Source organism: Scophthalmus maximus, chromosome 3, assembly GCF_022379125.1.
Source record: "Scophthalmus maximus strain ysfricsl-2021 chromosome 3, ASM2237912v1, whole genome shotgun sequence".
Lineage (NCBI taxonomy): Eukaryota > Metazoa > Chordata > Actinopteri > Pleuronectiformes > Scophthalmidae > Scophthalmus > Scophthalmus maximus.
In genome coordinates this window covers 22,582,501-22,606,682 of record NC_061517.1, presented here as the reverse complement: position 1 = coordinate 22,606,682, position 24,182 = coordinate 22,582,501, and the positions used below count along the sequence as shown (strand labels likewise).

At 43.5% G+C, this 24,182-nt stretch overlaps 1 protein-coding gene and 1 long non-coding RNA gene across 5 annotated transcripts in view; one reads left to right on the top strand and one right to left on the bottom strand.

Moving 5' to 3' along the window:
• Nucleotides 1–24,182, top strand: part of cux2b (cut-like homeobox 2b) — an 80,141-nt gene that overhangs the window by 32,775 nt on the left and 23,184 nt on the right. For all 3 annotated transcript variants that reach the window (XM_035639187.2, XM_035639186.2, XM_035639188.2), the window contains exons 3-4: nt 1,567–1,614; nt 21,173–21,251. In XM_035639187.2, the coding sequence (XP_035495080.1) occupies nt 1,567–1,614; nt 21,173–21,251 (127 nt within the window). The remainder of the gene's footprint in view (nt 1–1,566; nt 1,615–21,172; nt 21,252–24,182) is intronic.
• LOC124849874 lies at nt 13,252–16,768 on the bottom strand. 2 transcript variants are annotated; one of them, XR_007030434.1, is made up of 2 exons: nt 14,791–16,768; nt 13,252–14,620 (listed from the first exon to the last, which is right to left on the bottom strand). It is a non-coding gene; the product is annotated as an uncharacterized LOC124849874 (long non-coding RNA). The 2 variants fall into 2 exon arrangements; XR_007030433.1 differs by having other exon boundaries at nt 13,252–14,595.

Sequence of the window (24,182 nt, the reverse complement as noted above, 5' to 3'; positions counted from 1 at the left end):
TAGTGCAAATTCAGACAAATAAAACAAACATTACATTGTAAAAGTTTGATTTGCATTTTTTCATATCAAAATGCTAAAAAATCAGTGTCAGAGTTTTTCAGTGACTGCAATTGTTCCTTTTGTGTACTTACAAAACAAAATCCCAGTCTGACGTAACTCCATCTTAAGAGTTGAGAGAAAAAATTCTACATCTTTTCTCTGCAAAGATGCTTTTTCTAAAACTACCTCTAACTCTTCTTGTCTACATACGGGCATGTGGATAAAGTTTTAAAACGGACTTGAAAAAAAGTGAACCTATCCTTTAATCTTCCTCACTACCTACATTATGCACACCACCACTTGATGAGCAATATTCAGTTATTGCAAAAGCATACAGGAGTCTCATCCAAAATAAATGGCAGATTAAATTAATAAAAGAAGAACAACTAAGAAGACATTCGTGTGGTAAAAGTTGGAGTATTATCCTTTTGTACTCCACCTCCCAGAGCAAGACTCAGCGCTGAAGTTTACACCAAACTTAAAGGGGCAGTTAGCGATTTTGGAGAAAGCTTGTCTCTCTCTTTGTTTTTGTTGTTTACCGCACTGACTGGGCCGCGAACCCGCAGCAATGTTGTGTGTTTTTTGTGGGGGATATTTTTTGTTTTAAATATTCAGAGCCGAAAAAACTGATTTGTTTTCGTCGCGCACACGGAATTGACAGATTGGAAGGAAATATTCGCAGATTTTTTACAAAAAGTGTATTGGATTAGAATCGCATACTGCCCCATTAACTGAGAAGTTCTCTTCCCAGCAACAAAACTGCTTCTATCGCTGACAAATGCAATGAATTAATATTTTTTATATGACAGTTAATTGATATACACTCCATTTTAAATACCAATTTGAGAATCTTATTTTATGTTTGCAATCCATGCATTGCTGTGCTGTTTTTTTTTTTTTTCTTTTTCAAGACCTCATTCCGCCTTACTTTGGTATGGCAAAATGGCAATTAAGGTATTATACTGAATTCATGAAAAGCTCACTCTATGAATGATAGAGATATGATTTTGTCCTTTTTCATCATCGTCTTTCAAATGATCATGCATTGACACCTACGCTGAAGTCAAAGAGAATATTTCTATATTTTATAAATTAGCCTTCAGGCTATTTGCTGTGGCTATGCTGCCTGCCTATCTCAGCCTGCGTATGCAGTGTAGTGCTGTAATCTTGTCAGTATAATACAGCCGTTTAAGACAGGATCAGGCTGTCACTACTGGCAGCACAATCCCCTTACCTGAGGCTGTGGGAGCTCGCACAAGTCTGAATCTCCGAGCTACTGGAAAGCCCCGCTTTTCAAACATGCCCACTCAAACCCTTTAGGTTTAACCACTAATACCCACCCCATAACAACATGCCTCGCTCTCACACTCACGCAGCTATGGAGAGAATACATTAACTTTAAGATTCTCAGTCCTCTTCTTTTTGGTGCTGTTTGTGCCTCACTGGGGGCCAATGTGGGTCTAAAACAGGTGGAACATCTACAAAATAAAAAATGCTGAGGCAGGATTTTTTTTTTTCTGTCCATAGGAGGTGCGGGAGATGGTGGCACCTGTGCTCAAGAGTTTCCAGGCTCAGGTGAGTCACAGGTCTTTGCATTTTACAGGTATATGAAACTTTTACAGAGCCTGCAGAATAAAACAGGAAGTGTAAGTTCTTGTAGAATTGGAAGTAATTTTTTCTACATTATAATTTACTGGGACAAGAGATCTTCTGTGTGCATTGACCAGTACAGATCGCTGTGCTCCTGGAGTGAATGATCTAATAGATAGGACGAGGAATCCCTGGCATCGTTTTCGTGTTACTGCTCATCTGGCGCTTATTGACTGATGCCTTTTCTGTCAAAGTGAAGTAGCATCTATCTGCCATTAGATGATCAGATATCTGGCTTCTCATATTTTCTTGGCTGAGACAAGCCCTCATTTCCTGTTGTGATGGTGCATTCACTGTGCCCCCTCTGACGTCGCCATATTGAAAAAGTCATCTGATACCTACCAAGACTCTGCTCCAGCCATTAAACCAAGGTCATAAATCACATTTGTGAGCTGCGTTATGGTCCACAAAGCAGAGGCTTATGGAAATGATACCACAAATATGTTTCCAGTCTCACTCTCCCCTCTACACTCCCGCTCAGTGCTGACCTGAAAGCCCTATCGTCGGTAAACATGAGAACACTCAGCATGGATTGTTCAGTTCTCTTGAAAGTGATTATTGGCAGCTTCTTTTTAATGCTTTATAATTGACTATGCCCAAGCAACAGTGCTCCCTGGCAGAAGCTATCACATTCAACCCTACGCAATACTCTCTGGTTGATTTGTGTGCTAATTCAATTACTCAGTCGCACAAATATCAGAGGCACCCTTCCATATCTTTATTGTGCAAACAAGAACCCATAGGATTAATTTAAGCTCCATTGATGTCTGACAACTGGGAGTCTGGAGATGTTTCCTAGTAGATAAAATAGATGGCTGATAATGAGCGATGATTTTTTTTTTTTTTTGTCTTGTTAGCTGCAGGCCTCTCCGGGTGTTTTCTTGGTCTCTCTTGTGTAACTTCCACAGGCTTGTGTTCTGCACATTGATAAGCAAGCCAGCTAGCTGTGGAAAAAGGCTCCGGCTATTTTTTCAACGGGCGGTGCAGCGAACAACTCGGCACACCATAATAATATAATCCTCTGGTGTTTTCTGATACACTCTGACCTTATTGGTAATGTCAAACAGCTTGCGGAGGCTTGTGAACTTTACCCAGCGGTAGTCTGCACGACCTCAGCGTAAGCTGTGGGACCTCGACCTGCTGCTTCAGGGCGAGAGTGCGTTGAGAAGGTGGAGTTGGATGTGCTTGTTTGTCTGTGCGGTTTGGGATAGACTAAAGCTCCCCTGCAGGTCCACTGTACAGGTGGTGAATGGTAGAAAAGTCCTGTATGCGTGTGTGTGTGTGTGTGTGTGTGTGTGTGTTTTTGTGTGTGTGAGGATGCATATATGTGAGGAATAACTGGGTCCTTGCCTCACCACCCCCCTCTCCAAGTTCGGAGGCCCACAGGAGTGCCTTGTGGTATTTGGACCCTCATCATGCCACTTCTAAAGGAGAAGCCGGCTCCTTTGAAGTGTTTGCGACATGACAGGTTCGCTTTCTTTCCTTTTTCATTTCAATGTTCCCCACCCACTTTCTCTCTCTTCTCCCGTCCAATCTCGCCTTCTAATTATCGCTAACCAGGCGACTGATTAGAAACACGTTGCCGACCTAGTTTTTCTGTGGCGCTGGAGGAGGAGAAAGGGTTAATCCCAGAGCTGGTGGCTGTCATTGGTCGCTTCCCTCCTTCTTCTCCTCTTTTTCATTCTGCTCTCCTCTTTCTTTCCCTGGAAGTTTGCTAATGAGGTCCCGTCAGAGCTGAGGAGAGGTGTTAATTTGGCCTTGTGAAGTAGGAAGGAGATTAAGGACAGTGAGGAGCTGAGTTTACGGCTTAAAATACACCGCTGTCCTTATTAATCCACAAGGCCCTGGGAGACCGGCGTTTTTGGTTTTATAATGAACACTCTCTTATAATGAAGGTAATTTTAATAAAAATTTACGGCGAAGAAGAAGAGATCTTACACGTCTCCATGGTCTCAGGCACACCTTTGGGGCTGGGGTATATGACAGTTATTTCTCAAATAACCGATCGCTGGAGAGACGGGTCCAGTGGACCACACTGTTCACACAACTTTCACACATGCTCTCGCTGCCATCTAAACAATCTGAAAGCATTCTTCACCAAGTCTCACCAAGACTATGTGGGCTTCTCAATGCAATTTACACCTCCCTCTCACTTTAGAGTGTAAACTCCCCTCAGGAATAACCATCGTGAGGCGGGGAAAAAAAGAACAGTGACGGATTCTTGTATGTTTGTAACGTCTTTTTTTTTTGTCAAGAGAGTCCGATTCCTCCTTTACCAGTCAGAATATCAGGCCCCAAATTAACCAGTCATTCTATTTTTCTCCTCTCCTCTTGATGTCGTTTGGTGGTTTCAGTAAAAGAAAACAGCAGTATGGGTCCCTGATTACGGAAACTTGCTTTACAATGATAATCCGTGGAGTAATTTAGCGTGCACAATGTGCAGATGGAGATTCTGATAAATAGTTTGTAACGTGTAATTAGCAGCTCTGCCGGTTACATACCATTAACCCCTCAAGCTCAGGAATCATTATTGGCCCTCATTATCAAGCAGCAAGGTACGATTGAGCTGACTAGACATCAAAAACATCAAACAGCCATTAAAGCGCTGCGAACTGGGGGCCGGTGGACACCTGTTTATGAGTCTAACTGTGCCATTTCTTCCCCTGAGGTTGGGAAGTGATGATGTGGGGGAAGAAAATGTTTTTCACGTATGTTGTTGTTTGTTGCTTGTTTTCTATGAGAGCACGGGAGGTATTGTGACTATGCAGCAGCTTTTCGACTCCGTGAAACTGATCCGAGATCTCAAAATGGCTGCTCCATCTCACCTATGCAATGGACTTCTGATGTCCAGGAAGGGTAGAAAGAAGGGATTCCAAAGCAAATTCAGTAAGGTTGTACTGTTGTGATATATGTGACATCTTTCTTGTACAGAGCTGCTCATGTAACCGCTTTTCATTTTCATAATCCGCGTCGTCAACATGGTACGTTGGAGAAGGACGAAGGGAGTGATAATGTGCAATAGAAGCCATCACAGTTGTTTGGATCGCCACATCCATTTCACCGTCATTCATCTGCAGCTGAGTTTTCAATTCAAATCATGCAGACAGTTGGTTTGACCAGAGCCATGAAGTTAGAGAGCCGCGTGTTCCAGTGTTGTCTCAGACCTTACCCACATCGCCTTGCCCTGAGCTCGCCCGCAATGCAGCGAGGTAGACAAACACCGTCTTTGATCATCCATTGAGAGTCGACCAGTTCTTCCCCCTTTTGATTAATTCCTGAAGGAAATTATAATTTCTCTTGAATGTATGAATATGTTATGAATAGTGGAATGAATCAAAGAGTAAAAGATGATAATTAATTACAGCGCTATGATAAAAGGCTGTGGGTGTTATGACGCAAGCTTCCTCCGTGTCATTATGAGAGGCTCCGTAATTACCTTTCTGCACGAGCCAGCGCTCCTGGCGGTGCTGGCGGTAAGAGTGCCGCTCACTGAGTGAGTCTAACGGCCATAAAGCTTTTCCCTGCCTAATTGTCTGAGGGGCTCTATGGCGCTTTCATACATGAGGGACTGCGCCGTTAAGAAAAATGCTCGGCGACACTACAGCTTTTCCAGCCCAATGAAGACATATCTTCATCATGGGCTAAACCTTGCGGTGATTAGGTACAGACTGCTTGAGTGGATGGCTAACTTGGGAAGGCGAGTTCGGTACAAGTGAGGAGCAGTTTGATGGAGTCTGACAAAAAGCTGCTCCTCGACTATATACAGTTTTAACAGCAAGCTAGTGTTAAATACTATGTATTTTTAGTGCATAGGCCCATATTTTTTCACAGATAAACCAGGTCCATGCCGTTCAGTTGTTATTATTCATGCCCTACCTTGTGTAAGGGGCATTTATGACAGCCTAATACCCCCCCTGGCTATGACTTGACTGCTCCTCCATACTGGGCTGACGAGGTATCTCTAATGCCCGTCTCGTGCTCGGCTGTGTTGGGCTCATTGAGCAGCAGCAGCCGGCCAGGCCCAGAATGTCCAGGTCATTACCTATTCACAGCACGTCCAGGCCTCCAGCCTATTGTGGGGAACATAATGGGCTCCAGGGCCATGTAAACCACTGGCTCTCTGCTCCTGGTTTATCACTTGTGTCCTCTTCATACTAAGGAGAGGGGAAAGAAGGTGGGAGGCAGGGAGGTAAGGAGAGGAGAGAGAGAGGCAAGCAGACAGAGAGGGGGGGGGGGTTGAATGTGAGGGGGGGTATTTTGAACATTAGATAATACCTTCTTTGAGTCCTTTCGATCCGTTGTATCTCCTGAGGGTGAACGTCAGTTCTCCAGATCAGGACTGAAAAGGTGTGTAGACCCATTCTTAATGCACATCTGTTCACTTAGCTCTTTCAGTCTTTATTACTTTTAATTTTACTTTTATTGATTATGAGCAGTCAAAGACAAACCAGCTTATATGTGAATACTGGATCAAATATTATATGACTGTCCTTCTTACCTCTAATACTTATGCCAAAGCTCATATTTTGATAAATGAAGAAAAGCCCTGTTGGGGGCTTTTTTTTTTTAAGTCTTATTGTGAAGATAGTTCTGCTTTTTGAGAGGCAGGCTCAATTTAACTTCATTCATTTTACATCAGAATACCATTCAACAGACTATTTACAATTACCCTTTTTATATTCACTTAGTGAAGTGTTAATAAGTGTTTATTGACCAATGTTTGTTCTAAATACTTTTAAACTGTGACAATTACACAATAATGTTAGAGGCTGAAACAGTGCACACTGCACTAAGTCACATTTAGAGGGGGTGCAAACAGATGCACTTTTCATCTAGGCTGTGCAAAGTAAGACAGAGATGCATCCACGGGTGTTGAAAACCAGAGCAAAAAACTTGCACTTATCCCGCGACTCAACTCTAAACATATAAAATAAGAGGAAAAAAGAGAGAAACTGGACAAAAATACATCAGTTGAATAGAATACACATAGATTGTACATTGCCAATAAACAGTAATGTCAGTTTAGTAACAAGCATTTTAATTCTATGAATTTAACTATATATGATAGATGAAGATATAAGAAGATGAATGTGTTTTTCTTTTGACAAACGCCAAATGCTTACTTCAAAGTTTTACATGGGAAAGGATATGAATGAAAAGCTCAAACAAAACAATACACTGACGAACATATTGAAGCAAAAAAAAATTGTCATTTTTTTATGCAGTGTCAAAATATTATAAAAGTGAACACCTTTTTCTACCCAAAGACAAACGTGTAACTCTATAAATCTGTTTCTCAGTATCTCGGGCAGTAACTTTTGAAGTGAAATATCATCAATTCAGTAAATGACTACATAAACAAACCCAGTAGTTGAGTGGTGGTGTTTCACCAGCGGAGCACTATATTTCAGCTCCAGACCGAGCCCTTCGACGAAGTTTAATATATCTGACTGCCATTTTTTTTGTTTGTTTCCCGTGTGGTGACTGACTGTTGAGATTCTGCTGGGCGTTTTTATGCTGAGACGCCTGAACCTTTCCATCAGCCTTCCCAGTGTCACTCTTATCCCCCCTCTGCTGTGCTGTGATCTGATGGTGTGTGTGCGCGCGTGTGTGTGTGTGTGTTTGTTTTCCTGTCCTGACTGATGCCCTGTCGGAGCGTCCCAGTTGGGTGTATTCATCATTATGGATGCGTGTTTAGAGCCGGGGATGAACACCAGGTAAAGAAGAGAGAGGAGGGGGGCGTTGTTATAAATAGGCACTTGGCTCTCTAGCCATGTGGAATTGATGAGTTTCAGCACATTCTGCTTCGCAGTGCCGGGTTTAATTTCTACCGCCCTGACAGCACAAACCTCCGAGCCCGGAGACGTCACGCCCGACTGCCGCTGCTGTGCAAATGTTAGCCGTGTTTGAGGATGGACACACGCACAGCGCCGGCCGCACTACTCCTATTGGGCGTCTGGCTGGGTGTGCATCCGCTCCTCTAAACCCCTGTCACCTTAAGAGACAGGCAATCGCACCCCCCCCCCTGACCCCACACCAAACAGACACTCACCAGCAGCACACAGCAACTAATCTAATTGGCAGTTTCTAAGACCTAGTTCGCCTCAGTCTAACATGGTCAACTGCTTGTTATGAGATAGGTGAGAGCCTCCCTCCTCCCCTCTGCTCCCTGCAGGCACCTCAAGTCAGAGAACAGCAACACTAGCAGCAGCAGCAGCAGCAGCACTGTCTCCTAGATTCCCCGACTCCTGGCTCACTCTCAGCTGCTGGCAAGAGCACAGTCAAATTAGCCAATAAAAATGTGTGAAATCGGTGGCTCAGCGCCGGCGAGGACATGCCAGGAGAAATAAACATCAGCGCTAGCACAACCAGGAAAAGCTCATGTGAGGAGGAACAGGCGGAACGGGAGAGCTGCTCCGCCAATTCTACGGCGCAAATTCTCCGATTCCAGGCGCAGCATCGGAGCTGCACAGACACAGTCAGAGAGCAAAGTTGTTCCTCCACTCCAGTGAACACCGAGGCCCGGCCTCAGATCACGCCAGTGGCAGCACAAGTCAAAAATAACATGAGCTTTTGTCAGAGGATACGCAGACCTCGTGTGCTGAAGTGATTTAATTCCATCTGTTCGTCTGCGGTGTTTCCCCCCTGCTGAAGCCTGGGAATACCAGTCTTTATTTCACATGATGCTCGGCTGTGAAGTTTAATTTCAGCAAAATCTAAACACGCTAATTAAATATCATAACTTTCTGAAGAAGGCTCTTGTAAAGGTACCTGAAATTTTAATTTAAACTTCAAAAGAGCGAAGACTTTAAAGCAAATCTATTGTTTTTCATTCAGACTTGCAATTTTCTTTTCTCCGCAGTACTGCCGCACGTAGTTATGATTGATCTGGTAATTAAAATATGCAGAGAGGGAAAAATATTAACTGCTCCTTTTTTCACTTTCTTTTTGTTTTAGAAAACAGCCGACACATTTTCCTTCTCTTTCCAGCACAGATAATTAAATTTTGCACATTGATGTTCTTTACACAGTATTCATCGGCCTCATTATTTTTCCATTTTCATCTTTCTGGAGAGAGATCGATAGATTGATAAAATGATGGAGCCTATCTTAAATAATGCAAGCAGAGAAAAGTTACACTTACTTTGCTACTGGCTAAGTGTTTGAACTTTTATTCTTCTTTCAAATTGTATTTAATATCCCATGAAGGTAGATTTCACATTATTACATGCTAGTGTAAATCATTTATTTCCATTTTTGCTGTCCCTCTGCAAAAAAAGAAAAAGAAAAGAAGAAGCTCTTCTCCACTTTTAGTGGGCCTATGGTATATGAGATGATGCTTGTCAAGGCTAATATCCTGAATCATAAAGAAACTGGCAATTCAAAGAAAGACAGCGTAAAGTAGGCCAATTAGTACCTAGGGAACATTTTGCTAGAAGAGATAGCAGCTCCAAATGTCACATGCACGAACATTAGGACTGATTGTTTATAATATGACCTGACAGTTTGGGTCTCTTTAATATTGGATTAACTACAATACTAATTAACATGTGGCTCTATTAAAACAAGCAGCTGCAAGTGAAGTAACTCTCTAACCAGGGAGAGGGGCAATTCTTCTGATGTACACCCCTCATTAAAGTGTTGCTCCTTTGTCACAAATCAAAATTTGTTTTTACACTTTCAAGAGATTTGCTTGTTTTGTTCTCACTTCACACTGGAAATTCAAAATCACATCGCTGCCCTTAAATGTCTAGGCCCCACAGATCAGAGTGCTCTTTGCCTCTGTCGCAAACAGATATATGTTTTAAGGTCCCACTGCGGGAGCTCTCCGTTTCATCCGAGACATGAAGTGGCCGTGGTGGCTTGAGGAGAGTGTTAAACACATCCTCAATTAAAGCAAAGTAACTTTGCATCTTGTCATGATTTCTCCCGCAGTCCCTGTAATTGGGTCTCAGTGGATTTGGTGGGAAAGCTCCTGCTTTTCTCCTGGAGTGGGGCTGAGGGGACAGCCAAAGGGAGAGGGGGGCGGGAAGTTGCTGGCCCTGGATGCTGGAGCGGGGAATGAGCAAGAGTTGGCTGTAGCAAAAGAGGACAGGTGGAATGAGGTAGCTCAGCCATTCTCACTGAGAGGTACTGTTACTCCGTCAGTACATATGGAGGTTTCCTGGGTAAAATGGTTTCCTGGTTTTGCAGCACTGGTGCATTTGAGTATATTTACTAAAGTACTCATTTAAGGACAATTTTGAGGTACTTGTGCCTTTAGGTATTTGATTATTTGTATTTTATTTCACTTTATACATCTACTCATTGTGTTCTCATTCATTTTACTACATTTCAAATGGAATTATCTTCCTTTTTGATCCTTGACATTTACTCAACATCAAAAGTTAGAAATTACATCTTTAACTTGTAAGATTTTACATTAAATCGTTGGTTGTCAACATCTTTTGCCTTGGACAAATTGTAAGGAAGAACAAAAGCAAGGATTATGGAAAAGTTAAAATAACAAAAGACTTTGCTTTTTCTTCACGTTTGCCCAATTTATCATCTCACAGTTCACCAGATTCATCTTGCGTCCCCTTGGAGGGGCCTGATCCTTAGGTTGGGAGCCAGTGGACAACTTAACTGTAAATAGAATAACAACACAACAATCATACACACTGTGATAATGTCTCACTTAGAGGCATTTTTTTTGATACTTTTAATGTAGTATGTTCTGTAACGTTATTATTATTATTATTATTATTAGTAGTAGTAGTATTATATTGTTATTATTTATTAATCTAATAATAAAGAGGTTTTATAAGCTTCCTTTAATAGACAGATATGATCACAAAGTTTCATTGATTTCATGAATTGATGTAAATCCATCACACAGAAGTAAATGTAGACAATAGCAGCAGACAGCCGAGATATAAATTGTGTTTTAAGTGTCAACCAAGATGTAAATATTATATCAGTGTATGGTTATGTCTAATTTACACATTGCTTATGCAGTGCACTCTCTGTAGATTTTGTCAGTGGTGCTAAATATAAATATATAAAGAATGAAAAATATTTTTTGTCCTGGAAGAGTAATATTTGTTGCATGGTTTTCTTCAAAATGGCAAACCTTGGCGGCCTCCTTGGGATTTGTGGGCATGTGTGCGTGTGTTTGTGGGCGTGTGTGGTCCTCTGGCGAGACGTGAAGGACAACCGAAGGTGCGGTGAGATCCAGTGATGGGCTTGTTTTATTACATCTCATATTGAGACCAATCTCTGTCCATTCACCTGAAGGACAGCCAGCTATTCCCAAACTAAATTAGCCAGACGCTTTGGTGTGAGAGGGCCTCCACAGGCACACACAACCACGCTCTGACAGACACACAGGCACACAGTCACATAGGCAGGTACAGGCAGTCACGCAATAATGTGCCCCCCCCCACCAACAAATCCTCTCCCATGCAAAAACTCCCATGCATAATCTCAGGTCCTGTCCATCACTTTCCCTCTTTCACACTTGCACACATGCTCCCCTCCTCAATTCAGTGGATGTTGGGTAATTGCAGTCATTGTGGCAGGTTGCGTGTTTGTGCCTCTGTCATCCAGGCCTGCAGACCTCCTCCTTGTGGGACCTTGTGACACAGATCTCAGCACTGTAGCATATCTGGCAATCACACTTAAACTGTTTGTGTGTGTGCATGTGCCTGTGCCCCTTCACAATGCATCCACCCTTGATGTAGCAAATGCATGGAGTTTTAGCCCTGATGCTCCTTCATGCTCTCTCTCCCCTAATGAAAAGTCTTTTGTACACTCTGTTTTTTTTTTTTGTTCACTCACGGCGGATGTTCTAATGAGGCACAGCCTGAAATAGCAGTGGGGCTAGCACTGCAGAACGATGACATCCCAAGTGAGAACTTGCCCAAATCACAGCGGCTGCAGCCGTGCGTCAGGTTTCTTTATTTATAACCCGTACAGAATTGTCCTAAACTCTGAGCATATGGAGGGTTATGTAACACTCAGCATCCAATAGATAACCACTTAAGTCAGATCCTATATATAAAGCTTGCTGAAGAGTTGTTTCTGAGGCTGCTTAAGATTAAAAAAAAAGCCAATTGAGAGTGGATGTATCCAACCATGTATGATTTTTGTTATTTGTCCTAGTTTTGAAATATAAATGTCTGACACTCCTGCCTCCACCCCAGTACAGTGGATGCGAATGGAATTCATTTGATGGTCCCCACAGCATTGTAAAACAGTGTTTCTGTCATTCAGGATGATCCACAGACTTTCTAGTGTGCATATTCCATTGGAGAAAAAAAGCCAGTAGGAAAACTGATGGGTGTTTTCTGTGGCTCAGGCGGTTTCCAACACAAAGGTCAGGACCCCCTACAGAGTATGGCTGGATGAATCTAAGGGGTCGAAAGATGCTTTCTGGAGTCGGAGAAAAATGGACCTCTTTCTTTTGAAATCCTTTAACAGTCAATGTTAGTAATTTCTACTTGATACAAAATGTCACGAGCAAAAAGGGTTTCACAAGCAAAACAATTCAAAATTTTCAACACTACACCACAAATTCTCAATCCTTGTTATTGGGAGCGAAGCAGAAATCTCTGATTTACAATTTTGGTCCACTTACCATTTAAGAAATATTACCAACTACATTTTGAAAGCTATACCATTTACAAGTATGTGTGCTTGAAAACAATGTCAGCTCTTGCAGCCATCTCATCTGATTAGCCGTCATTCACTCAAATTGAAATGCCACCTCGCACCTGTCACATTGTATATGAATGATCGGGCAGGGAAAGCCGGTCATTACAATCATGACATCAAATGCCTGGCAGCACAGGTCAATCAGCGCACATTAACCAAACAGACCTCATGTGTTTTACAGCTTTTAGTGCCATGCTGGCACCAGTGTACATGAGCTTTAGGCCGGCATCCAACGGGCATAGAGGGCTTCCCAGCAGAGCGGGAGCAAAATGGGTCGTCTCCAGCCCTATAGCAGAGGGATACGAAGGAGACAGAGAGCAGGGGGTGTTAACGCGTCGCTTTCCCTCCACTGTTCAGCCACTCTGCTGATTTATGCAGCAGAAATTGACTCCTTTATCCTGGGCATTCATAAATACGGAAAAGGTTTTAAAATGATGGTCAGGTCTCTGTCAGAAAAACAGTATTTTTTTGTGGGGTTATTTTGCAAGGTGGTGCTGGGGAGGCAAAAATCCTTTGCTGTCCCGTCAAGTCTCTTCTCTCCTCCCTCTTTCTCGCCAGTACTGCTTTTTAATCTCTGCGCGTTGATATGATGTCACACTGATGCATTCGTGGGTGAGTTCTTGTACAGACGAGTACATGCACACACAGTCCAGACATCACTCTTAACCCTCACCTGGTCCTAATTATAGCAGACGGAGGCACTTTTCAGTGGTGTTCTGGTGATCTGTCATCGACAGGCCCTCTCCAGTCTGGCTGGGAGTGATATCTCTCGGTAAAAAATGTATGACATCAAAAAGCCTTAAAGGTTATTACAAATTAATAATGAGTAGTGTGCAGAGAGCTGTAAAAAATAGCCTTCCCTTGGTGTCGTGTTTAAATGTTTAATTTAATGTGCTCCAGAATAAATGTGGACTGCCTCCTAGCAATATGTGCGGGGCCAAAAGGCCTCGCCAGTGTCGGCAGGTCTGGAACATACAAAACCAGACCACCAGGCTCACATGTATTTAGATCGACATTCAGATTAGACGGATTCATGCGGATGTGAATCATCATCCGTCTGGAGCCGTCAACTGTTATCCTGGAAAGGCACATCGTTCCTATCCGCGTGCCTCTAACAGCATACAGAATTATAAAAACACTAAAGGAAGCAGTTTTACTTGCATCAAGCGTAAATTCTCTGAAGACTCCGAGACATTGAAAAGCTCTTTCTGAGCGTTTCTCTGAAGCAAGTCGAATCATTGGCCCTGAACCCCCCTCACAGTAATGTCTGAAGACACTGTACAAAATTGCCTTATTTATGCCTGTAATGTAAGCTGTCTGTTCTGGTGTCGCTCATTCTCTGTGGAACCGGCGACGGTGGCAGCCGAGTCTGGAGTGAATTTGCCGGGCGACTACCTGGGAAACATCAACAGTCATTAATTATGTAAAACTCTTTTCACAGTGGGAGCTGGGAGAGCTGCATACAACTGCAGCGCCCGCTCCTATTAGACTCAATGTACTCTACAATGAGCCCCCACTGCCTGGGGGCGTGGAGGGATTATCAGCCTACTGCCACGACCCCCCATAGAAAGACACACATGTTGTACAGTGCACACACAGACACGCGCACACAGACTAAATGTGACGTCCCGTTAAGTTCTGCACCAATGTGTGCTTGTGTTTAGCCGAGGAGGAGAATAACAGGAATCTCTGAGCTGTCTCTCCTCCCTAGTCACCCCATCATTCACTCCTCTCCTTCGCAGGTCCTGTTTGGTCTTTTTTCTCTCTCCCTGGCAATTGTCTGCTTTCCGGCTTTTCTCACTACAATGAATGAAATCGGCAAATCTGACAGGACAAATGATATGCCATGTTTGTCAGCGAACGCTGGGTAAAGGAGGCTGTTTTCATAGTTGATAGCGCCGCCACCAACGCTGTGCTGGTCTCTGCTACTTGGAACCAAATTACCCACAGAGCCATTCCATGCGATCTTCCTCTGAGCACTGCGATTGACAACAGCAGATTTATCAAGCAAATAATGGACGTCATTTTTGGACCATGTGTTTCCAATCAATCTTCCGTTAGCAACAGACGCAGGATTGTTTGGCAGACTTCAAATCGTCTCCGTGGCGTTTCGTTCCTCCGTCAGCTGTGCTCTTCTAGCCGTGGTTCAAGGCTCGTTCATCAGCGCCGTTCTTTTTAGTGGATGCGGCTTTGGCACGATGTTCCTCCATGCTGAAACAAAAGGCAGCGCTGACACCTGTAATTAATTAGGCTATTATGCATTCCGCAATGATAATTGCCTCACTGGAAAGTCACCAGCCTTCTAAGAGGGAGAGAGAGGAGAGGTGGGATGGAGAGCGCTATCCATCATTGTGGAACGCTCTCTCCCTCTCTCTCTCTCTCTCCCCTCGTGTCATGCTGTCTCACCTTGACTAGTGTAGGCAGGGCTAGAGAAACACTGTCAACATGTGTCTAAGGGCAAGATATGCAGCTGTGGCTCCCCCTTGCCAGTGTTGCTCCAACAGTGGCCTGCCAGGGTCCATCCACTCCAGGGCTTTGGCTCACATTGGCACAGTTCCTCATGACACCCCATCTGTTGTAGCTTTGTTCACTAGGGCAGTACAGCGCCGGGGATAATGGGGGCACTTTATTTTTATAATTAGCCCTTACCTACACTTCTCCTCTCTTCTCGTCTCCTAACAGTTCTCCCAGCTCAGGAATCTAGTCCAGGTACACTCATTACTACTTTTCACAGCCCTCCCTTTCAGCACATCAACCGGCACCTTCATCGTAGCCTCTGCACGCCCCCGCCTCCCTCCTCTCATGCCATGATAGATACATTTTCAGCAGAAACACACCCTCCTCAAGGTTCAGGTCGTTCGCTGCATCAAACGTTTGAAAACTCAAGCTCAAAGAAAGTGACAACTGCTGTCCTTTGAACTACAAAGACATTCAGAGAAGATTTGTTTTCTTCCCTCCTTTTGTCTCTCGCCGGCTCTCGACTTTGACTTTGCCGTGACTTTGAGGTGTTAGCGCGGAGGCTGGTGCTTTTGAGTTTTGTCGAGAGGGTGGGTAACAGCAGTTCTGCCGCCTGTTGATGGCGAGGGGGACCCAGAAGGCACCTGCCGCGCAGTGGAGACAGCAGGCCCTTTGATCCGGGTTTAATGTTGTGCCATGTTCTGTCTCTCATGCTGCTCCGTGTTCTCCGTCCGAAGGGATTACGTCAGCTCCGCCTTGATCAGTGGAGATCTGCTCTCCTCCCAGCCTGGGTCATTATCGGCACTCTCCAATGGGGCATTGACCTGAAGTCTTGCTCATTTTGCCTTGTCTCATATTCAAGTGAAGCACCTTAAATCATACTGTATCCCCTTGATGTTCTCTTTGAGCCACAACTAGCGGCATGGCTCGGGGGAAAGAAATGTCAGGCTGTAGGTCTGCATCTGAGCACTTAATTGGATGGATTGCTATGAAATGTTTTCTGATATTTATGGTCCCCAGAGAATGAATCTTTGTGACTTTGATGACAATTGGATAGGCTGACAAAATCAAAAAATCATACATATGAGAATCCCATCCACCCGCACCTTTACTTATGTTTAGCCCTAATCAGTGACTGTTAAACATGCTAAACATTAGCTTTTTATCAATTTCATTGTATAGCATTTAGCTTAGAGCATGAAACAATGCAGTTAGTAAAGCTGTATACTCTTGTCTTTTTAATTTACTGATGACTTAATGTAATAATGGGATCAAAATGTAATATGAAAATCCTTAAAATGCAGATGAGCTTGTCCTATAAAGAGTCTATCAATCACGTTGTGTTTTCGCTCTGAATTGTCACTGCATCAAGGGATAAGTGGTAGTTTTGGTGTGGTCAGCTTTGGCCATTTATTTGGCTGAGACGGCAGCCCTGCTCGGTCTGTTGTGAGCACGGCACATTGACTGACAGGCACCGCTGATTGGAATTGACGTGGCGACGAGATGTGTGTCAGTGCTCTGACTGCTCATCTTGCCGGGCATCCAGAGACGACCACGGCCACTGCCATGCTGCTACCACCGCTCTGAGATGGGTGTCACCCTGATTAAATCTGCCCCCAGACACAGTCTGTGTGTGGCGTGCATCTGCGTGACTGTGACTTGACGTGTGTGTCTGCATTTAAGTTTGTGTGTGTGCATGTGGGTGTGCATAAGTGGGTGCACACAGGTCTCTCCACCATCCAGACTGTTTTGCTGTATAGGGTTTACCTTTGCCCCTCTCATCCACACACTCATCAGTCACTCCACACCAACTCATCTCCCTCCTCCCGCCTCTCCTTTGAACCTACGGTCAACGCAAAACCAACACCTGCAGTGACAGCTGCGTTTGGGTGGCATGGCTAAAATATGATCCCACTTCTGAAGGGAAAATTATGGTTCTGCATTTGCTTTTTTGAACATACAGATCATATGTAATATAAACAAAGTGTACATAGCTGTAGGAGTATAGATTTTGTCTTTAAATTGTTAATAGACGACAATATGATTCACTGGCTTCAAGGTTGTATGAACGTCCTTTGGCCAAAATACATCTCTTAAGTTTTTTCAAAATCAGTTTTGAATATTGATCTTTGATGGCTCTTCGATAGACATTATAAGACAATATGGATATGGTATCATAATTCCAGAGAATTGAAAAACCATCAAATATTTATATTTTCATGTTTTATATAAATGTTGATTTGTACTAGAAGTGAAGGGACCTTATGAAAGCTAGGCAGCAAACGATCTGCTTAGCTTTACCTAATAAACTTATATTGATGGCTGCATTAATATCTGTTTGGCTTTGGGGTAGAGCTGAAACAATCAGTTGATTGACTGGAATTAATTTTTAAGAGTGTAATATTGGTTTAAGTCACATATCAAGCAAAAATGCTAAACATTCCCTGTTTCCAGCTTCTCAAATTTGAGTTTAGACTGTTAGTCACACAACACGTGGGGCTCCGGGAAACTCAGGAAGTTAACTTTCACTTTTTTCTGCTGTTATAATCCATAAATAGAAATGTATTAAAAGTCAAATTGACAAATTTGCTGCCATAATTTGTATTATATTTAACAGTTACTACCTGCTGGCGCTAAAGTGTTAAAACAGTTGATATGATTCTTAATTTTTGTAATTTTACTGTACTGGAAAGGTTATTGTTGTATATATGTACATATAAGAACACTCAGAATGGACATTAAAAATGCCTCAAAATGGCAACTTTAAAAATGTAGGAATAGTTGATGTCAGCCGCAGGACTGCATGAATGATGGACATTAATATTTAATTTTGGAAATGTTTTACCAATAATTAAATGAAAAAAACACTTCCAAGCTCTACATTTCATCGTCTCTAAACAGTCATAAAAAGTAGAGCGTTGACCATATTTGCCTCATTTTCTCTATGCTTATATTAACATGGAGACTGAATGTTTGTCAGAATTCTCCTGGAAGGTGTTGTGGCAAGCAGTGTGGTGGTGGTAGCGGGCTTCCAACTGTTTTGTTCTAATAAGCAAGGAGCGGGACCCGGGTTGTTGTGACATCCTGTCAGCCTGTGGGCTGGACTGGCGCTCAGTGAGCACCACAGTAGGATGGACTCCCTATGATTGTGCACTGACCTTTGCATCATGGGGAAGATGACAGGTAATTTAGAGGCCTCAGGGACTGTGGAACCATACATTTGCTGTCCCCAAACCGCCCACAGCAGCAGCCACATTCACCTTGAGATGGAGGCAGTGTATTCACGAGCACTGCGTGTACACACACACACACACGCACGCACGCACACACACACACACACACACACACACACACACAGACGCCCGCACGCACACACACACACACACACACACACACACACACTAATGCAAAGATTAAATCACATTCTGTGCAAACCCAGGCCCATATGCAGACATGCACTAAGCATCACACTCTTATTTTGCTCACACATAGTACAAGATCTGCCTTGACGCCCGCCCTACACCCCCATCATCATCACACACTCTAATCACCTGCATCATCACAACCCATCCTCAAACGACCAAAACACAGGGGGTGGCAAACTGGTAAGGCAGAGGAGGGAATAGATTATTTAGAGTGATAATTGCATAATCACCAGTTGTGATAATTGTAATTGATGACTGCATAATTGCTAATTGCACTCTTTATGGGAACCTCTCTTTTCCGTTGTCTCTGTCTCTCTCTGTATGTCACTCAGTATAGCCCGTCACCCTGCTTCCTCAACTTTATTTTAGATTTCTTCCTTAATTTATTTCTCTCTCCTCAACACATGCTAGATTGTTCTCACTCACACACACTCGGATGCACGTACAGACACTCACTACCGGGTACTGTATTCTCAAAGGCTTATCAGTAAGTATTTCCCAGCAGCCTTGTCCCAGAGGCTGTGCTCTGCCCACTCTGTTGCGGCATAAAGAGTTATGGAGGAGTGTTAACAGGTTTCCTTTGTCTTTCTCTTGCTCCTCTGCCCCAGGCTTTACTTCTGCTTGTGAAATCAACCTGCGGCCAAGCCCATTCCCTCGGTAGCCATATCCTTTATCACAAAACGGCTGAAAACAAAGAATGCGCTGTGAGCCAAAGCAGGGGCCAGAGCTATATCTTGCCGTCAAAAGAGGAGAAGTGATTTGCCGGTTGTAGTCCTTCCTCAAGCCGTACCTCTTTGTACAACAGCCCTATCCGCCCATGTCTCTTAGTATGAGACGCGCTGGACTGGAGGTGAATTAGCATGGAGATGAAGATGACTCCCTGATCAGCCCATATTATGCATGACACCTCAGAGTGCTTTGATGATAGCAAGGGTGGGTTGTGCGTGTGTGTCTGTGTGTGTGTGGGGGGGTCTATACGCATAGCGGTCGCTAACATGAGAAGGCATCAGGCAGGCGTGTGATTGATGCCTCAGCTAGCGTCTGTAGGCAGGTTAATGGTGTGATTGTGGAGGTAATCTCCGTGTTCTCTCGTTAAAGGATGATGGAGGGCCAGGAGAACCTGTGTGTCTCTGGAAAATGGAGCCCTGGCTTTTGCCTTCGCAGGACCTCAGGCGTTTTACGTATGCAGTTGGTAACCCTCATTTGATGTATATGCTTCAGGGGAAGCCAGGTCTGCCCTTGTTTGGGAAAAGTTGACGCGCGGCGGGTTAAAACATCCCGTTGTAGTGGACATGTAGCTCCGGTGTAAACTCAGGTTGGTGATAGTTTGTCTTGGTGCCACAAAGTGCTGTTTGCTTGTTGTCACATCGAAAAAGAAGTGGTTTGGCTGGAAACGAGCACTGGGTGACCAAATTGCTCCTCTTCACTGTGAATTGGAAGCGCGCGCAAAAAAACTGTGGGTATGAAACGAACCTTAGCTGAACCAACACTAGTTGTTGATGTACTCATAACACACACAGAGAACTGTTTATGGGGCCAGCGTTTGGCCAGGTTTTCTGGAGCAACTTGGCAAGGTTCATGTCATGTGTTGGAAGGAGAGCAGAGGTGAGTGTGTGTGCGAGTGGTTGGAGGTTGGTGGGGTGGGAGTGGGGGTTTAAATTGGGGTATATCTGAGTGAAACAACAGCATAGTGTAGCAGGAAGCTGACTGAGAGCTGCAGACTATTGCATCTCTATTGATTGGGCTCCAGCCTTTTCCATTTTCCATGAACTCCTCTGAGCTGCTCCAAGTGGGAGTGATGGGGGGATTTGTTTGATCTTTATGATATTCCTTTAAACATGATTCTGTCGTTATGCTTGCCCCGGGGAAGATGCCAGCCAGCCATTTCCAGTAAATCAAAGGCTCTCTGTCCCTCGCTGTTTTCCACACACCTTATTTATAACCCCACTAAACAGCCCCAACACACCACCTCCACAACCACCACCATTCACCTAAGTGTTTTCAGCCTTTGCAAAATGAATGTTTTTCGAGTGCAGTCATTCCGTTCAGGAGCAGCGCGGCTCAGCTAGACCACGCACTCGACCCTCTGTTTTGTTGTCCATCGAGCGCCTCCGATAGAGGCTGTAATCAACAGTGACAGAAATGACATAGACAATAGATGACAATAATTTGAATTCTGCCTGCTTTTGATTGGTGAGGGGGAGGGTCATTTGGATGAGCCTGATCTGATTTACTATTGCATGTTAGAGGACATAGAGAGGCTGCCACAGTGCGTCCTCTGACTTTCAAACAGGCCCGAGGTCTTAGCAGGCGCTGGGAGCAGGATAACCCACATACCCACCAGCGCAGGTGCCCTCTCCATGGGGCCAGGTGGTGGCTAATTCGCTTTCTTTGTCCTTCCTAATGAATCGTTAATTGGTTTGCAACACCCACTGAGCTGAGGATAGCGGGTGCCGCGTGCTGCTGGTGATGGAGGCCACTGTTGTTGGCTAGTCTCCCTGCGCACGCCGGTACCTACATTTAACAGGCCAAATGTCATGTCGCAACATGCAACATCTTGGCACTTAAACAGGAATGATATTGCCATAGATCACGCCATGTTTCTGTGGTTGTCAGTGCCTGTAACCACACTGTATGTCTCAGTACACATACTGAAGGTATAGTACATATACAAGGCATGCAGGAGTGTTTGATTCATTTATTGGCAGGATGCTGTGAGGTTGACCTTTGCTCTTGTTGCTATTGATTCCGTTTTGGCTATTTAAGATTTTAAACATTTTTATCCTCTGTTTAAAAGCGTCCATTTAATATCTGATGTGTAGAATGTGATGAGCATTGTGAGTTATGAAAAATGTCAGCATTGCATCAGTCAACATTTACCTTAATGTTGTCTCCTCCCTCTGCAGGTGGTTGCTCTGAACAAGCGCAGTAAGGAGGCAGAGTCTGCGTTCCTTGGAATCTACAAACAGCTTATCGAGGCCCCAGGTGAGTCTCCCACTAAGACCAGAGATGTGCATCTCGACAAACAACAACAGCAGCATAAACACCACACTCACACACATTATTTGTGTGTATATGAAGTATATGAAGTATATATGAAGCAATACATGCAACCCAAAAGTATGCTTCTTGCCATAGATGGATATGTTGCAACAGCACATGGATATAAGATACATAAAACCCTATACCCTGTGGCTCTTATCTATTTTTCAAAGTATGTGCTCTCAGAGTGGTTTCCAAAACTCTGCGTGAGGCCCCTTCAAAACCCAGCACTGGTCCTTGAGTGTAGCCTGGCTGAGGACTGAACATATCCTTGAGGAGCAATGCTGTTGATTGTGGAGGGCCAATTAAAATCCCAACTGAAGTCTGGCTTCGTGTGGAACGCAGACCTGATGAGGCCAATGGGGGAAAAGAGAGAGAGAGGGGGCAAAGGCATTAAGTTAGAGCGGAGGAAAGACATATTGTGTGTTTATTCAGTTGTTATTCCAGTGCCAGTGCAGATGTACCGTATTTCTCTTTGTTGCGGGAGACGGCAGCACAACGCAGCCCAATCTCAGTCTAGATCAGAGAAACACTTGTGGCAGGAGTGGAGAACGCTGTTTACAGATTCAATGAATACAAGATAAAAGTCTGCATCAGAGAAACAGCGACGGCAGCAACTGACTTTTAAAGGTCTCCATTTTTCCTTGAAGTCCCCTGCTTGATATTGCACCACCGCAAACACACACACACACACACACACACACACACACACTCACACACACATGCACATGCACACACACATGCGCACACACACACACACACTCAAACACTTTGAATGAGTTATTTCCTTCCTTCCTTATTTCTATGAAGATGTTTTCAGTTTGATTTTCTGACCTATACCTTTTATATGAAGACTTTCAAGCCCAGGAGCAACTTGTGGGATATATTTTGCCACAAACCCATCTCAAGTAGAGGATGGAGTCAACTAAAGAGTTGTAATGTTAAAGAACAAAGACTTTTAAATGAAAAGAAACACCAATGTCACCCATTATCAACTCTTATATATTTTTTTTCCGTTCTGTCTCTTTACATATGAACATGATAATGAATTGAGATAGAGTATATGAGTGCTCATGATATTGAGTAAACAGCAGTTGGCCTTCTTGTGTCAGGTTACATCAGGTGATGTAGCGCTGCCAGCTGCCTACCTTCATTCGACCTTACCCTGGTTTCACTGGATCACTGGATCTCATACAAAGGGAAGCTAGTTTTAAAAAAAAGTGCCAGGCAAGTAGCTTAAGAAATGTTAAGTAATTACTTAGTTCTTATTGCAAAAAATACTCAATGAAAAATTACTTAGATTACTTAATTGATTACTAAACAAAAGAAGTAGTTAAAGAGGCTATAAGTTGGTAAGCCAATGGGGAAGTGTCTGAAGCATGTATTTTCTTGAATGACCAAGAGAGTGCAGCTCCACTTCTTGCAAATATGAGTCGGTTTCGGAAGAAGTCTATGAGAAAATGACTACTTCTCACTGGATTTATAACATCAGTAAATATTTTTCTGAGGAGTTAATGGTCTCAATTGCTAGTTGCAAGTCTTCTTCAACACAGCATCATGTTCATTTAGTAAATTGTGGTCCCATTTACAGTAAAATAGACAATAAAACATGCAATGCATTGGAGCATGGATACAGTGTGATTGACAGCTACTACCATCCAATCGGTACAGGTTGCAGGTGTATGTGGACGTGCAGTGGACGGGCTCTCAGTCAGACCACACACCCCGCTCCTCCAAATATTGTTACTTCTGGTTTCAAAAACCAAGATGGCGCTCACCAAAATGCTCAACTCGAGGCTTCAAAACGACAGTTCACAAACCAATGGTTGATGACACAGTAGGTTGCCACTTCTAGACAACACTTGGAAAGTATTTTCCTGCTGTTTTGGTCGAGCCAGCTGCCTCTATACATCTTTAGCTGCTGCGCCAAGCTAACAGACAGTAGGGTAAAGTGGGCAACTGCCCAGGAAAGCCTGAAGAAACCCCCCCAACTAATTAACTTACCAAATTTTTTTTTGTTGTTGTTATAGAATGGGACTATCAGCAGGTTTCTTGGCCTTTTGGCAAACACTCAAATTTCTTCTGTGTGCTCTGGGCTCAATGGGAACATGTAATCAGGGGAGTGGTAAGTGGGGACCCAAGGGCAACAGTTTAATATGAGAAAGCAGATTCCCCTCTAAACATGGTTGAAGGCTCTGCCTACCATTCTACTCTTACAGAATCTGGGAACCACAAATAATTCTGTGTTTACAGAGTGAAGCTATCTATTGGGATAGTATGAGCTCTGTATGATATGATGGAACCTGATTATTAAGGGCTTTGTATGTGAGCAGCAGGATTTTTAATTCTATTCTGAATTTACAGGGAGCCAATGTGGAGATATATGATCTCTTTTTGTATTTTATGTCGGAACTCGTGCTGCAGCATTTTGGATTAACTGGGTTTTCACAGATTTATTGGGACAACCTAACAGTATTGAATTACAGTAGTCCATTCTAGAAGTAACAAATGCATGGACTACTTTTTCTGCATCCTTTTGAGATAGGATGTTTCTAATGTTGTTGATATTGCGCAGGCGCAAAATCTCATCAAAAATAACTCCAAGCTTCCTCACAGTAGAGCTGGAGGGCCAAAGTTATGCCATCCAAGGTATATGCTTAGATAATGGTTCTCTGAGGTGTTTAGGGCTGAGTACAATGACCTCAATTTAATCTGAAGTTAGAGGTTAAAATTATAGGCTATCCAGGCTTTTATGTCTTTAAGACAATCCTGAATTTTGTCTAACTGATTAGTTCCATCTGGCTTTACAGATAAATACGGCTGGGTATCGACTGCATAACAATGGAAATGTATGTGGTGCTTTCTCATAATATT